Raw genomic sequence first — 14,322 nt, forward strand, 5'->3', positions numbered from 1 at the left:
GTCACTGTCTGCTAGACGAAACGAATAGGCCTTTCTAACATTGCAGCAATTGTAACACACGCCAAATAAGCGAGACAGTTTTAGTACAAATGGTTATTTTTATATACCTCATTTACATAAATAACACGACAGAATGTTACGAAGTACCGATATCAAATGCCTGTTAGGACTATTACAAGCAAAATGCTTGTAATAGTTGTGCGCATTTACATAAATTTGGAATCGTCATATTCTTTCATATAATTTGTGTGTTGTCCCAGTTTCTTCTCCTTCCTTATTCTAACAAACAATCTTGTCATCACTACTTCTCCATTCGTGCCATTGTCAAGACTTATTCTCGGGATAACTTCACTAACCCTGCCAGAATCACATTTAGTTATACCGTGTTTTTTCTTCTGTTAGGCATTATTGCCTGTTCGTACAACGCGTTTTCCGCGCTATACCGGGAACAGAACGTAACCGGCTGCTAACCGGGGACTGTAAAACTGGCCCTCAGTAGTGTAGTGATCTGACAAAATATTTCCGTCAAAATTTCATTTTCTCGGATACACCGAGAAGATAAAATGTAATCTTTCTGGCTTGTTATTTCCGTTCGTCGTCTGAAGCTATGGATTTCGCTGGTAATTATAACAACGTTCATCATTCGCACAACCAATCAGTCGCATAAACAAACAGCGATTGGTATTCACCCGTCCGGGTTTAAATTCGGCTCAGCTCTTATAGCCCCGTCCTCTTTTGTCTGCGGAAAATTTTTTTATTTCATGATACAAAGGGGATTTCCCTGGCAGAGACATAGAGATCACTATGCACGCACTCAAAAAACAACTAATGATTTGTTCAGAAATAATTTACAACGTGTTCAAAATTGTTCAAAACCGACAGGGATGCGTTTCAAATTCATATGAATGATCGATTGAACAATGCGCTGGATGCTAGACGTTTTGTGAAACATGGTTTCTTTCTGCAAGAATATGAATTTGGTGCTCCCTGAAATTGCCGCCCGGGACAGATACACCAGAAATGAGGGTACAATGTCGGTCCCTAGAGGGAATGTGAAGGATACATATCTACAGTAACAGAGGTCTCACCTCAGTCGAGTATTTGATTAGTGGAAGATAGCGTGGGCCGTCTGTAGAACTCCGACAGCTGCTAGATACAAGCTATAAGTGGTGCAAAGTACGGAAGTCAGCGAGGATAATTAAGGAATCGGGGTAGAAATTCTAAGTGCCCCCATTTGTTAAAAGACATTTGAAGAATCCTCTGGTACTATCTCTCAGTCTAACTTCTCATCTTTAGCCCATCTGCTGCTCTGAAAATCTATCTCTGTAGCAACGGCTGGTGACGACGGTAGTCAAATAACTTAAGTTCGACGCTCGGCGACTTGTGACTATAAAATGACTTTATAATAATATGAATATTTATATATGTGTTTCGAGAGAGAGAGAGAGAGAGAGAGAGAGAGAGAGAGAAATTTATTTTTGATTGAGATTTTTACTATAAGTCGTAGCTGGTACCTGAATTTTGGTTGCTGCGTCCTTGAATGATCAGCTTCTGCACCAGTTGGTGACGTATTCCAATTTGGAGGAAGTGATTGTTCTTTAAGGTTTAAAATACGACTCTGTTAGTTACTTGGCCGTATTGCGGATAGCTTTGAGCCCAAGTTTTCAGAATTTCACTTAACATAAGTTCTCCTATGAATGGGTGCAGAATTATCACTGCAGTATCGTTGTGCGTTTATTGTTTCGTTGAAAAATATGGGATCCACAATCCGATGTTTAGAAATTGCAATCCAAACTTCTATTTTCACAGAATGAAGTGGTTCCTCATGAGTACACAACGGATTTACAGTACTCCACATACGAGGATTTTGCGAGATAAATGAAACCACGCCTCATCAGTGAAAAACGTTTCATTAAGAATATCCCTTCCATTTTGTCGAACGAAATTTTTGAACCATTGACAATAATGCAGTCTCTTGCCATGATCAGTATTTTTCAGTTCTTGCACGACTGTCACTTTGTATGGGAGAAGTTATAATTTTTTTCCTTACAGTTGTGTGGGCCGTTCCGATACTAACATCGATTTCCTGGGCGAGTTTTCTTACTGACTTGCTCGCACTCATGGGCATTTTCTCGGAAATATCGAGTAGTTTACCCTCAGACACAACGATAGGACGACTACTTCTCGGTGCATCTGTCGCTGAACCCGTACTTCGAAATTTGTTAATCAAATCTCACACAGTATCGGGATGCGGGAAAACTGAATTAAATGTTTGACGAACTGAAACTGTGTATTTACCGCAAGCTTTGAACACTTGTTCGGCTAAAAACACACGTTCTTCAATGGTTAGCATTTTAACAGTGACAAAAACGAAACAAACGAACAAAGAAACTAAACTTAAACGTTCGCGCCAACACGTAACGACACACTCCATCGATACTACTGACGCTGGCTGAGATAAACGAAACAGTGGAATGTTGGTAGAGTCCACTTGAAGGGAAATAACCCAGGCAGACGAACAATAATGCGGGACGCTCGGCTAACAATCATACGGCACTGCGGAGAGACTTTTTGAACACCCCGTATAGTTTGCAACACAGATTATGACAAATGATCAGATTAATAGTTATGTAGCGGCGAAAAGATTTGCTCAAGATAAGAAGAAATGTAGGATGACAATGAAAGCGTGCGGAAAGATTGATGACTAAAACAAGGAAAGAAATGATCTTAGGCTTTTAGAAAACGCACGTATACTTCTTCGATTACAACAGTCCGTTCCTTTCCGTCTGACTGTCTGATCTAAGCAGCTCCCGCCGGCCGCAGTGGTCTCGCGGTTAAGGCGCTCAGTCCGGAACCGCGCGACTGCTACGGTTGCAGGTTCGAATCCTGCCTCGGGCATGGATGTGTGTGATGTCCTTAGGTTAGTTAGGTTTAAGTAGTTCTAAGTTCTAGGGGACTGATGACCACAGAAGTTAAGTCCCGTAGTGCTCAGAGCCATTTGAACCATCTAAGCAGCTCCCTCCATGTGTTTAAGTTATTCTTGTGAGGATATGAAACGATTTATTTATTTTTTGGCCTTCGGCAGTTAACTGACATACAAAAACAAATTGATGACATAACAGTGAAGCTAGTACAACAAGGGCTTAAACGCCTGCTATTCACAATTGGAGAAACTGCAGGAAAAGACCCCTGAGAGGCTATGATGAGAAAAATGCCAGATGGACACATTGTCGAAAATGGATTCCAAGGGAGTTACCTCCACTTGAAGGAGTAGATAAAAGATATTTGACTGTGTAGGCTTAAAGAATTAAAAGCACACAGGACAGCCGACCAGTCAAGTGGGTATATTCTGTCTGTAATAGTATTTTAGCCCCACCTTTAAGAGTGCAGTAATGTTGTTCACGACGGCGGTCGGCTCACGCATCGGTACTAAAGGCCACCCACTTCATAGCTGTTGCCGATTCACTCAGGTACCCACGTGTGTCGTATAATGCCGCGCTGAGAGTCGATGACCTGGTATAACAACCAGAAACAGTCCGACATGGTCTTTCTAAACGGCCAAAGAAATGGGAGTGAGCGGGTATTGGCACGACTGAGATGGGGGGAAATGTATCCCTGCCGACAGCTGCCGCACCATTAACTATTTGGAACAGTGTCTCATCGTTTGTTTAAGACAGGCTCGTGTATGGGAATGAGTAATCATGAAAGGCGGGCGTACCCAGTACGTACTCGGGCCTTGGAGGAACAGATGTTGAACCTTATAGAATATGATCCTGGTATCAGCACCAGCCATATATCTCGCCAGCATGGGGTAAACCAAACGATCGTGTGGAACATTCTCCATGACAACTACCACCATCCTTATCGCTTATAACGGTGCAGGCGTTATTATCTAGGAACTCTAAGCAAGAAGACCTGCAAACATGAGTAACTTAGAAATAGATATCGTTGGAGTAGTGAAGTAACTTAAATAATTTAACAAAAGCAAGTCTTCTGGTCGAGACTGTATACCATTTAGGTTCCTTTCAGAGTATGGTTATGCAATAGCTCCATACTTAACAATAAAATACAACCGCTCGCTAGACGAAACATCCGTACCCAGAGACTAAAAGCTGCACGGGTGGCACCAGTATTTGGGTCACTGAGAGTGATATGCTGGGTTGTGGGCCCTTGTCATTGTCGTCGATTTGTGGCGAGATTTTCGGGCGTGTATTGTGCTCGAGGATTGTGGATTGCCCCAAAGAGAACTGTCTATTGACACACGGTCGCTGGGGGTTTGGGTGGCGTCGTTCTTGTGAAGCACAACTGGCTCTCTACTCGCTCGAGGCCTTCAGTGCTGCTGACAGGGGATTTCGGATTGATTTTGTATTTATCGATTTCCGGGGGGCTTTTAGAACCATACCTCGTAGGCGGCTTGAGGCCAGGTTGCTTCCTTGTGGAGTTTTTCTCATTTGTGTGGCGGGATTCGTGACTTCCTGTCGGGCGGAGGGGAGGGGGGCGGTCACGGTTCGTCGTGATTGGCAAGGGGACGTCGGATGAAGCAGAGTTGGTTTCTGGTGTTCCCCGGTGTAATGTTGTGGGGCCTCTGCTGTTCCTTATCTATATGAACGATTTAGGGGACGGTCTGGGCTCTGTATTGGGTTCTTTGCGGGTGGTGCTGTCGGTTCTCGTCTGGTGGGGTCATCAGAGGATCAGAACAAATTTCAGAACGATTTAGAAAAGATATCCGCATGGTGCGAGGATTGGCGGTTGGCCCTGCATGATGAAGGGTGTGGTATCATCCACAAGTGTGCTCGGAGGTGTCCGCTGAACTTCGGTTACACAATGGATCATTCAGATCTAGAGGCCGTAAATTCAACTAATTGCACTTGTGACTGGATTAGATTGGAGGTAACACGTAGAGGACGTTGTAGGGAAGTGAGACAGAGACTGCGTTTTGTTGGGGGGACAATTAGGGGATGCAGCATATCTACTGGGGAGACTGCTGGCAGTCCTATTGTCCATCCTCTTTTAGAGTGTTGCTGTGTGGTGTAGGGTACTTGTAGGGTGGAGATGGTGGGGCGCATGAGGAGGGTTTGGGGAGGTGCAGCACGTTTTGTGTTATTGATGAATAGGGGAGAGGGTGTCGCTGATGAGATGTGGTAGTTGAGATGGACATCATTGAAACAAGAGTGTTTTCGATTGCGGCGGAATCTTCTCGTGAGGTTTCAGTCGCCAAACTTGCTGCTCTGAGTACGAAGGTGTTTTGCTGACGCCGACTGGCGTGGGAGGGAGCGATCATCATGGTAACGTAGGAGAAATCAGGGTTCGCAATGGGGGATATGGATGTTCGTTTATTCCGCGCGCTGTCCGGGACTGGAATGGTGGAGAGTTATTGCGAGTGTGGTTCGATGAACCCTCTGCCAGGCACTTGAGTGTGATTTTCAGAGTATCCATGTAGATGTAGATGTAGACTTGCCTCGATGCGACTGTTTTGTCGCTGGTTCGTTCAAAAATTGTTCAAATGTCTCTGAGCGCTATGGGACTTAACTTCTGAGGAATCAGTCCCCTAGAACTTAGAACTACTTAAACCTAACTAACCTAAGGACATCACACACATAAGAATACTATCATTGCAATACAAACATATCGATGTATCAAAGTACCCCTACATGAATGAAATCAAATCTGAATGGTGTCTCAGAAATATGTCAACTACTTTACAGAAACACAGTAGAATATTGCTGGTATCGAGAGGTTGAGTTGAGGTGCCGTAATGGTTACGTAATTAAAGTACCATTATAAAGTGTTGGTCGAAGGGATCGCTTTGTTAAAAAGAAGTCTACAGATACCTGTGACTATGTGCTGGACCCTATTTCTATTGTACAAGAGGCGGGATTCGTCCTACTCGTCGGTCATGGCGTAGTGTAGCGCTGAAGCTGGTAACAGAAATAAAATAAGACTGGAAATATATACAGCTGAAGATGTTTTAATTTGCCATTTTATATTTAAGTGCTCGTTCCTTCTCGGGTTGCTTGATGACAGCAGTTTTCCCGAAATATCCCAGAATGGGATGTTCACTCTGCAGCGGAGTGTGCGCTGATATAAAACTTCCTGGCAGATTAAAACTGTGTGCCGGACCGAGATTTGAACTCGGTACATTCCCCAGGCTGTGGCTAAGCCATGCCTCGGCTATATCCTTTCTTTCAGGAGTGCTAGTTCTGCAAGGTTCGCAGGAGAGCTTCTGTAAAGTTTGGAAGGTAGGAGACGAGGTACTGGCAGAAGCAAAGCTGTGAGGACGGGGCGTGAGTCGTGCTTGGGTAGCTCAGTTGATAGAGCACTTGCCCGCGAAAGGCAAAGTTCCCGAGTTCGAGTCTCGGTCCGGCACACAGTTTTAATCTGCCAGGAAGTTTCATATTGTATCGTAGTTCTGAAACCAGCCCTGAGTACCATGCTTGATAAATTTGTATAGTGACTGTCTTGTTGCAGCATACGGCAACCTGGGCAACATCCTGAGTATGAAGGGCGAGCTGGAAGAGGCGGAGAGGTGCTACCGCAAGGCGCTCTCCTACCGGCCCAACATGGCGGACGTCCACTACAACCTGTGAGTATACGCGTCTCAGTCACTGATAGCAAAATGTCCCGATACTTGGTGTAGCTAAACATCTGCACAATAAGACGCGACGGACGGCTGTTGGTGAACGGCGGTGAAATTAAACACTGCCTTTGTGGTCTTGAGACTTTACTTAGCATGAATGGGAGCCACCAATCTGAAATATACTGATGTAAACTATCCTGAGAAAGTCAGTTAACAAAGTTTCAAGAACCAGCTTTAAACGATGATTCTGGGAATATCTGTATTAAAATATGTATATTAAAATTGCTACACCACGAAGATGATGTGCTACAGATGCGAAATTTAACCGACAGGGAGAAGATGCTGTGATATGCAGACCATGGCTGCGGTTACCCTTGACGCTGCATCACAGACAGGAGCGCCTGCGATGGTGTACTCAACGACGAACCTGGGTGCACGAATGGCAAAACGTCATTTTTTCGAATGAATTCAGGTTCGCTTTACAGCATCATGATGGTCGCATCCGTGTTTGGCGACATCGCGGTGAACGCACATTGGCAGCGTGTATTCGCCATCGCCATACTGGCGTATCACCCGGCGTGATGGTATGGGGTACCATTGGTTACACGTCTTGGTCACTTCTTGTTCACACTGACGGTACTTTGAACAGTGGACACTACATTTCAGATGTGTTACGACCCGTGGTTCTACCCTTCATTCCATCCCAGCAAAACCCTACATTTCAGCAGAATAATGCACGACCGCATGTTGCAGGTCCTGTACGGGCCTTTCTGGATACAGAAAATGTTCGACTGCTGCCCTGTCCGACACATTCTCCAGATCTCTCACCACTTGAAAACATCTGGTCAATGGTGGCCGAGCAACTGGCTCGTCACAATACGCCAGTCACTACTCTTGATGAACTGTGGTATCGTGTTGAAGCTGCATAGGCAGCTGTACCTGTACACGCCATACAATCTCTCTTTGACTCAATGCCCAGGCGTATCAAGGCCGCTATTACGGCCAGAGGGGGTTGTTCTGGGTCCTGATTTCTCAGGATCTACGCACCCAAATTGCGTGAAAATGTAATCACATGTCAGTTCTAGTATAATATATTTGTCCAATGAATACCCGTTTATCATCTGCATTTTTCAGGTGTAGCAATTTTAATGGCCAGTAGTGTACAATCCTCTACGTATCGCTCCCATAGGGGTCGTGAGGATAAGATCAGAGTAACTGCTGCAAGCAGGGAAGGATTCAAATAGGCGTTCTTCCTGCACTCTGTATGTGAAAGGCACGGGAAGAAACTTTCATAACTGATACAATGGAACGTATCTTCTGCCATGCACTTAATGGTGGTTTGCAGAGTATAGATGTAGATGTAGAAATATACTGTGTGAGTTCAGAGCGCCTAAAGCAATCCTTAAATGGTAATGTATAACAGAGGACATTTAACGATAAATAATAAATGCTACCAGAACACGCTACGGAGAAATAAGAATGACACGAACCTACAGAGGTTTGCATATTTCGATTTGACCCTCTTGAAAACAATCAGCAAACATACATCAGTTGATTATACATTTAGGTTCGTGAGGAGCATATTCAAATGTTACTGTTATACTTAAAAAGTCAAAGCAATAAAAAATTATCCCAACATGGTGACATCAATTACAATCAAATGGAAAATACATCCAGCACGTCTAGAAACAAACTCCTTAATAAACCGAGCTTCATATGCGGACTATACCACAAACCACTGAATCGTTAAGTTTGCGATAAAGCGTCGGGACTAAACATAATTAAAATCATCACTTTCTTCATCTCTGTTTCTCCTCATTACAACATTGCCGCAACTCATATTTACAGCTTTTACCCAAATTTTACACAGTTGCTGTAAGGCATCAGATAAAATTAGCAGAGAAGAATGAAAATCATGATTAGGAGTAATCCACTAAATTACAGGCCCATATCGTTAACGTCGATATGCAGCAGGATTATGGAACATATATTGTGTTCGAACATTATGAATTACCTCGAAGAAAACGGTCTTTTGACACACAGTCAACATGGGTTTAGGAAACATCGTACCTGTGAAACACAACTAACTCTTTATTCACATGAAGTGCTGAGTGCTATTGACGAGGGATTTCAGATCGATTCCGTATTTCTGGATTTCCGGAAGGCTTTTGACACTGTACCACACAAGCGGCTCGTAGTGAAGCTGCGTGCTTATGGAATATCGTCCCAGTTATGTGACTGGATTTGTGATTTCCTGTCAGAGAGGTCACAGTTCGTAGTAATTGACGGAAAGTCATCGAGTAAAACCGAAGTGATTTCTGGCGTTCCCCAAGGTAGTGTTATAGGTCCTTTGCTGTTCCTTATCTATATAAACGATTTGGGAGACATTCTGAGCAGCCGTCTTACGCTGTTTGCAGATGACGCTGTCGTTTATCGGCTAATAAAGTCATCAGAAGACCAAAAGAAACTGCAAAAGGATTTAGAAGAAATATCCGAATGGTGCGAAAAGTGTGAGGTCATCCACATGAGTGCTAGAAGGAACTCGTTAAACTTCGGTTACATGATAAATCAGTCTAATCTAAAAGCCGTAAATTCAACTAAATACCTAGGTATTACAATTACGAACAACTTAAATTGGGAGGAACACATAGGAAATGTTGTGGGGAAGGCTAACCAAAGACTGCGTTTTATTGGCAGGACACTTAGAAAATGTAACAGATCTACTAAGGAGACTACACTACGCTAGTACCTCCTCTTTTAGAATACTGCTGCGCGGTGTGGGATCCTTACCAGGTAAGACTGACGGAGTACATAGAAAAAGTTCAAAGAAAGGCAGCACGTTTTGTATTATCGCGAAATATGGGAAAGAGTGTCACAGAAATGATACAGCATTTGGTTGGAAATCATTAAAAGAAAAGCGTTTTCCGTTGCGACGGAATCTTCTCACGAAATTCCAATCAGCAATTTTCTCTTCCGAATACGAAAATATTTTGTTGACATCGACCTAAATAGGGAGAAACGATCACCACGACAAAATAGGGGAAATCAGAGTTCGTACGGAAAGATATAGGTGTTCATTCTTTCCGCGCGCTATACGAGATTGGAATAATAGAGAATTGTGAAGGTGGTTCGATGAACTCTCTGCCAGGTACTTGAATGTGATTTGGAGAGTATCCATTAGATGTAGATGTAGATGTTTTACCGTAATGCCAAAAAGGCATATAAGACCCCCAGCACTCATTTGCACTGAGGTGACAGAAGTCTAATATGGTGTCTGACCTCTTTTTGCCCGTCGTACTGCAGCAGCTCGACACGGCATGGACTCAACATGTCACTGGGAACCCCCTGCAGAAAATTGAGCCATGCTGCCTTTATAGCCGTCCATAATTGCTAAAGTGTTGCGATGCAGAATTTTCTGCACGAACTGACTTCTCGATAATGTCGCATAAATATTCGATGGGATTCATGTCGGGTGATCTGGGTTGCCAAACCATTCGCTTCAATTGTCCAGAAGGTTCTGCAAACCAATGGTGAACAGCTGTAGTGCGTGGACATGGCACACTGTCATCCATAAAAGTTCCATCATTGTTTTGGAACGTGACGTCCGTGACTGGCTGAAAATGGTCTCCAAATAGCCGAACATCCAGAGGACCCAGTCCAAACACAGGCCGCACCATTACGGAGCCACCATCAGCTTGCACAGTGACAATCTAGGTCCATGGCTTCGTGGAGTCTGCGCCACACTCGAAAACTACTGTCAGCTCTTACCAACTGAAATCAGGACTCATCTGATCAGGCCACGGGTTTCCAGTCATCTAGGGTGCAAGCGATATGGTCACGAGTCCAGGAGAGCTGTTGCAGGCGATGTCGTGCTGTTAGCAAATACACTCGCGTCGGTCGTCTGCTTTCACGGCGTGTTAGCAACAAATTTCGCCGGATAAGTACATCGTACCTGCTACATTGATTTCTGCGGTTATTCCTGGCAGTGTTGCTTATCTACTAGCACTGACAACTCTACAAGGACGCTGCTGCTCTCGCTCGTTCAGTGTAGGCCGTCGGCCACCCCGTTGTCCGTGGTGAGAGGTAATGCCTGAAGTTTGGTGTTCTTCGCACGCTGTGGCTTTCGGAATATTGAATTCCCTGACAATGTTCCAAATGGAAAGTCCGCTGCGTCTAGCTCCAGCTATCATTCCACGTTCAAAGCCTGTTAATTCCCATCTTGCGGCCATAATAACGTCTGGAAACTTTTCACATGAATCACCTGTGTACAAATGAAGGTAGAGTTTCTTATCTATGTTAATGTTCCACCGAAGCACCACAGGGCTCTGCCCGTCTGACTTCTAATATGGCTTTATGATATTTAGAGGAATAGCTTTTGTAGTTTATCTAAATCATGTTTGCATGTCTGCCTGTTTTGTCTGTAACTGTTATGCTCTGAATTCTCTGCTTAATGTTGATATTGGACGCTTGTCTGTAGCATCAGGATAATGGGATCCTAACTGATTTATTAGTTGGTGGGTCGAGGTAGGTGCCTTTTCATAGAATTTTTCTGATTTTCTTTTAATATAGGTATAGAGGGATGGTTCCTCTAAGAGTTCCTTAATGTGTGTATTTGGTGTGTAGCGGTCTGCATCGGCGATGACGCGGAGGATTCTGTTTTGAACTCTCTTAATTTTTTTGCAGATGGCTGCTGCCATGGACCAAACTTCCGATCCATATAACATACTTGGCAGGATAACTGCCCTGTATAATCTAAGTTTCGTTTCTATGCTGAGTGGGTACAGTTGGATGAAAGCAATGTAGCCTCCACCTATGGATCTTTTTATCTGACTTGCTAAGGTTAAGCGTTTGTCTAGTTCAAGGCCTAGGTATGTAGCTGAGCCACTCCATTCTATTTTCTATTTCCTTTTCAGCTACAAAAATACATCTGTTTCGGGGGGAGGCAGTGGGGGGGGGGGGTAAGTTTCCTCGTAAATATGACTGCTACGGATCTTTCAGGATTTATCTTTATTTTCCAAATATTGCGCCATTTTACGATTTCGTCCAAGTGCTCCTGCAGCTTTTTTGTTATGAAATCGAGGTTGCTGCTACTCCTGTAAACCGCCGTGTCATTGGCATAAAGCGCTATCTGACCTCCTGCCGACTTTGGCACGTCGTTTGTGTATAGCGAGTATAATATGGGGCCAAGAACTGAGCCCTGCAGAACTCCTGCCACAGCGTCCCTGATCGCGCTTACATGTTTGCCGCAATTGAAGCGGTACTACCTCCCCGCCAGAAACGAGTCAATCATGCTGATGATACGTCCTGGAATGCCTAACTGGGATAACTTGTATATTAAGCCATCATGTCGGACTTTGTCGCATGCTTTCTCGATATCGAGAAAGACTGCTCCTGTGTTGTGTTTCCGGTCTCTCGCCCTGCTTATGTGCTCCACCAGGCGCAGGGATTGATGGATGGTGCTATGTACTTTCCCTAGAAAGCACAGGAGTGAGATGGGTCTATAGTTTTGTGGAAGGATAAGGTTCTTATTGGGTTTAGTTAGGGTTACAACCAGAGCAGTTATCCAGGCTTTTGGGAAGTAGGTTAGGGAAAGGCACTGGTTGTATCGTATGGTGAAGTAGGTGACTGCGTTGGGAGGCAGGTGTTACAGGTGTGGGACAAGGACCTTGTCAGGACGGGGGATTTGTTATTCCCTAAGCGCCTGATGTAGGCACACACAAGTCTATCAGAAACAGGAGTAAATTCTGTATCTGGTCTTTCTTGCCTCAATTGAGCCACTCGTCCGTTTATTATTTCTTCCTGCCTGTCACTCTCGTCATCTTCAATGACGTGAGTATGGAATTGTGACTCTAACGATGTCGCCAGTAATTCTGTCTTATCCTCGTTGTTGTATACTAGCCCATTTGGACCTCGGAGTGACCTGTCTACCCTGGGAGTAGCCTTCTGCGCTTTTGTGATTTTCCATACTCGGTTCATGTCTTGTTCTGCATTTCTCTCCCCAGCTGAAGCCTCTGTGCTCTATCAGTCTTTCCTTTACCTGGGCTTCAAGCCGTCTAAGCAAGCGACGATCGGCAGAGTGGCCTTAGCGTGGCCAATCCCTCCTCACGCGCCGCTTTGCTACTATCAGCTCCCAGATATCAGGGGGCAGGTCCCTGGCGCCAGGTTCGGTGGCTAGCCTGGTGCTTGTCTCTTGAGCACAGGTCTGGCGAACGTTTGTGAAATACTCTACTGCTGAGTCCACCTCCCTCTCGTTCCGCATTTGCGGAATGTCCTCCAGGTGTTGTCCTACCAGGGCGGTATATTGTTCCCAGTTGTATTTGCCATCCTCCGGATTGTGTCTTCGTCATTGGCACATTCCAGGACAACCAGGTTGCGGTTTGAGTTCAACTCGTGATGGACTGTTGGCGCAGCCCTCCAAGGCAGGCCCCTGCACAAGAAGACATCTAGGATGTCCGGTGCATGGTCGGGGTTGTAGGGGATGTGAGTAGGCTCGTCGGGAGCAATTATTCCTACTTGGGGATTGCTCTCGATAAACCTTCTCAATCTCCAACCTCCAGCATTTGTCGTGTTGCACCCCCAGTCCACACTTTTGGAGTTCAAGTCCCCTGCTGTTATGACTCTTTCTCCGAGTTCGATCAGGTGTTGAAGGTCCTGCGCGCCGAAGTTGATATGCGGGGGTTTATATGCCGATACTATTTTAACTATGTGGTTACCTACTTTTAATTCTATGCTGGCCCCCTCGACCGTGGGCAGATTTGGCATTTCTATTGTCTGGTGACAAATCCTCCGCTTCACAAGGACGGCGACTCTTCCGCCTGCGTGGTCTTGCCTGTCGACCCTGTGCACGGAATAATTTCGCACCTTCAATCGATCGGCCGGCTGTAGATGCGTCTCCTGAATGCAGGCTATATCTATGGCGTGACGTTCTAGGAATGATTGTAACTGTGGGATCTTTGAGGATATGCCGTCTGCATTCCATGTTAATGTTTTGAACTCTCTAGTACTGTTATGGTTCATTACAGAAGAGCGTCATAGCTGCTTCAGCAATTACTAGCATTTTTGCGTTTCTATCTTTCGCGGCTCGGACTGCCGCTATGGTTTCTTTCACTTTTTGTATTACTGCTCCCAGGTTAATCCCCGCAAACAGCTTCCCCAGTTCTCTGAGTTCCCTCAGAAAACTGCCGAGATCGCTGTCCGCGCTAGGCCCCACCTGTGGCTGCTCCTGCGCTGGGACTGCAGTATCGTTTGCTGTTGTTTCAGTTGCCTGTTCCAGAACTGGCGGTGGAGGTGAAGCCTGTATTGTGGGTGGAGGAGGTGTAAATGGGACTGCGGGGAGGGTCGTCTCCTGCACTGTCGCAGGGCGTGCCGCGGACATAGATTGGACGGTGGGAGCGGGCATACTCGGGAAATCTCTTGTTCGCACTTCGAAGTTTGGCTGTTGACGAGCCTGAACATTTGATGCGGCTGTTGTTGTTAGGGCAGTTTTCTGCTGCCTCTGGTTTTGCACCAATCTTTGGTATACTTAGCAGCCGCGATAGTCTGCTGGGTGGGGGCCTTCGCAGTTGGCACACACCGGGTTTGCCACTCTCTGTTGCTTGCATAACTTGGTAAGGTGGTGGCCTGCACACTTTACGCATCTCGGCTGCAAGTTGCAGTTGCTGCTCGAGTGATTAAATTTTTGACACCTATGGCACTGCCCAGAACCTTCCGGTTTATTATACCGTTCTACAGTTATTCGGAATCTC

General features: G+C 45.2%; 1 protein-coding gene across 1 annotated transcript in view; it reads left to right on the forward strand.

The window, feature by feature from the left end:
• Positions 1-14,322, forward strand: part of LOC124805498 (protein O-mannosyl-transferase TMTC2-like) — a 941,575-nt gene that overhangs the window by 427,481 nt on the left and 499,772 nt on the right. Inside the window, exon 9 of the mRNA XM_047266062.1 lies at positions 6,469-6,583. Coding sequence (XP_047122018.1) covers positions 6,469-6,583 — 115 coding nt within the window. The remainder of the gene's footprint in view (positions 1-6,468; positions 6,584-14,322) is intronic.

This window comes from Schistocerca piceifrons, chromosome 7 (genome assembly GCF_021461385.2).
Source record: "Schistocerca piceifrons isolate TAMUIC-IGC-003096 chromosome 7, iqSchPice1.1, whole genome shotgun sequence".
NCBI lineage: Eukaryota > Metazoa > Arthropoda > Insecta > Orthoptera > Acrididae > Schistocerca > Schistocerca piceifrons.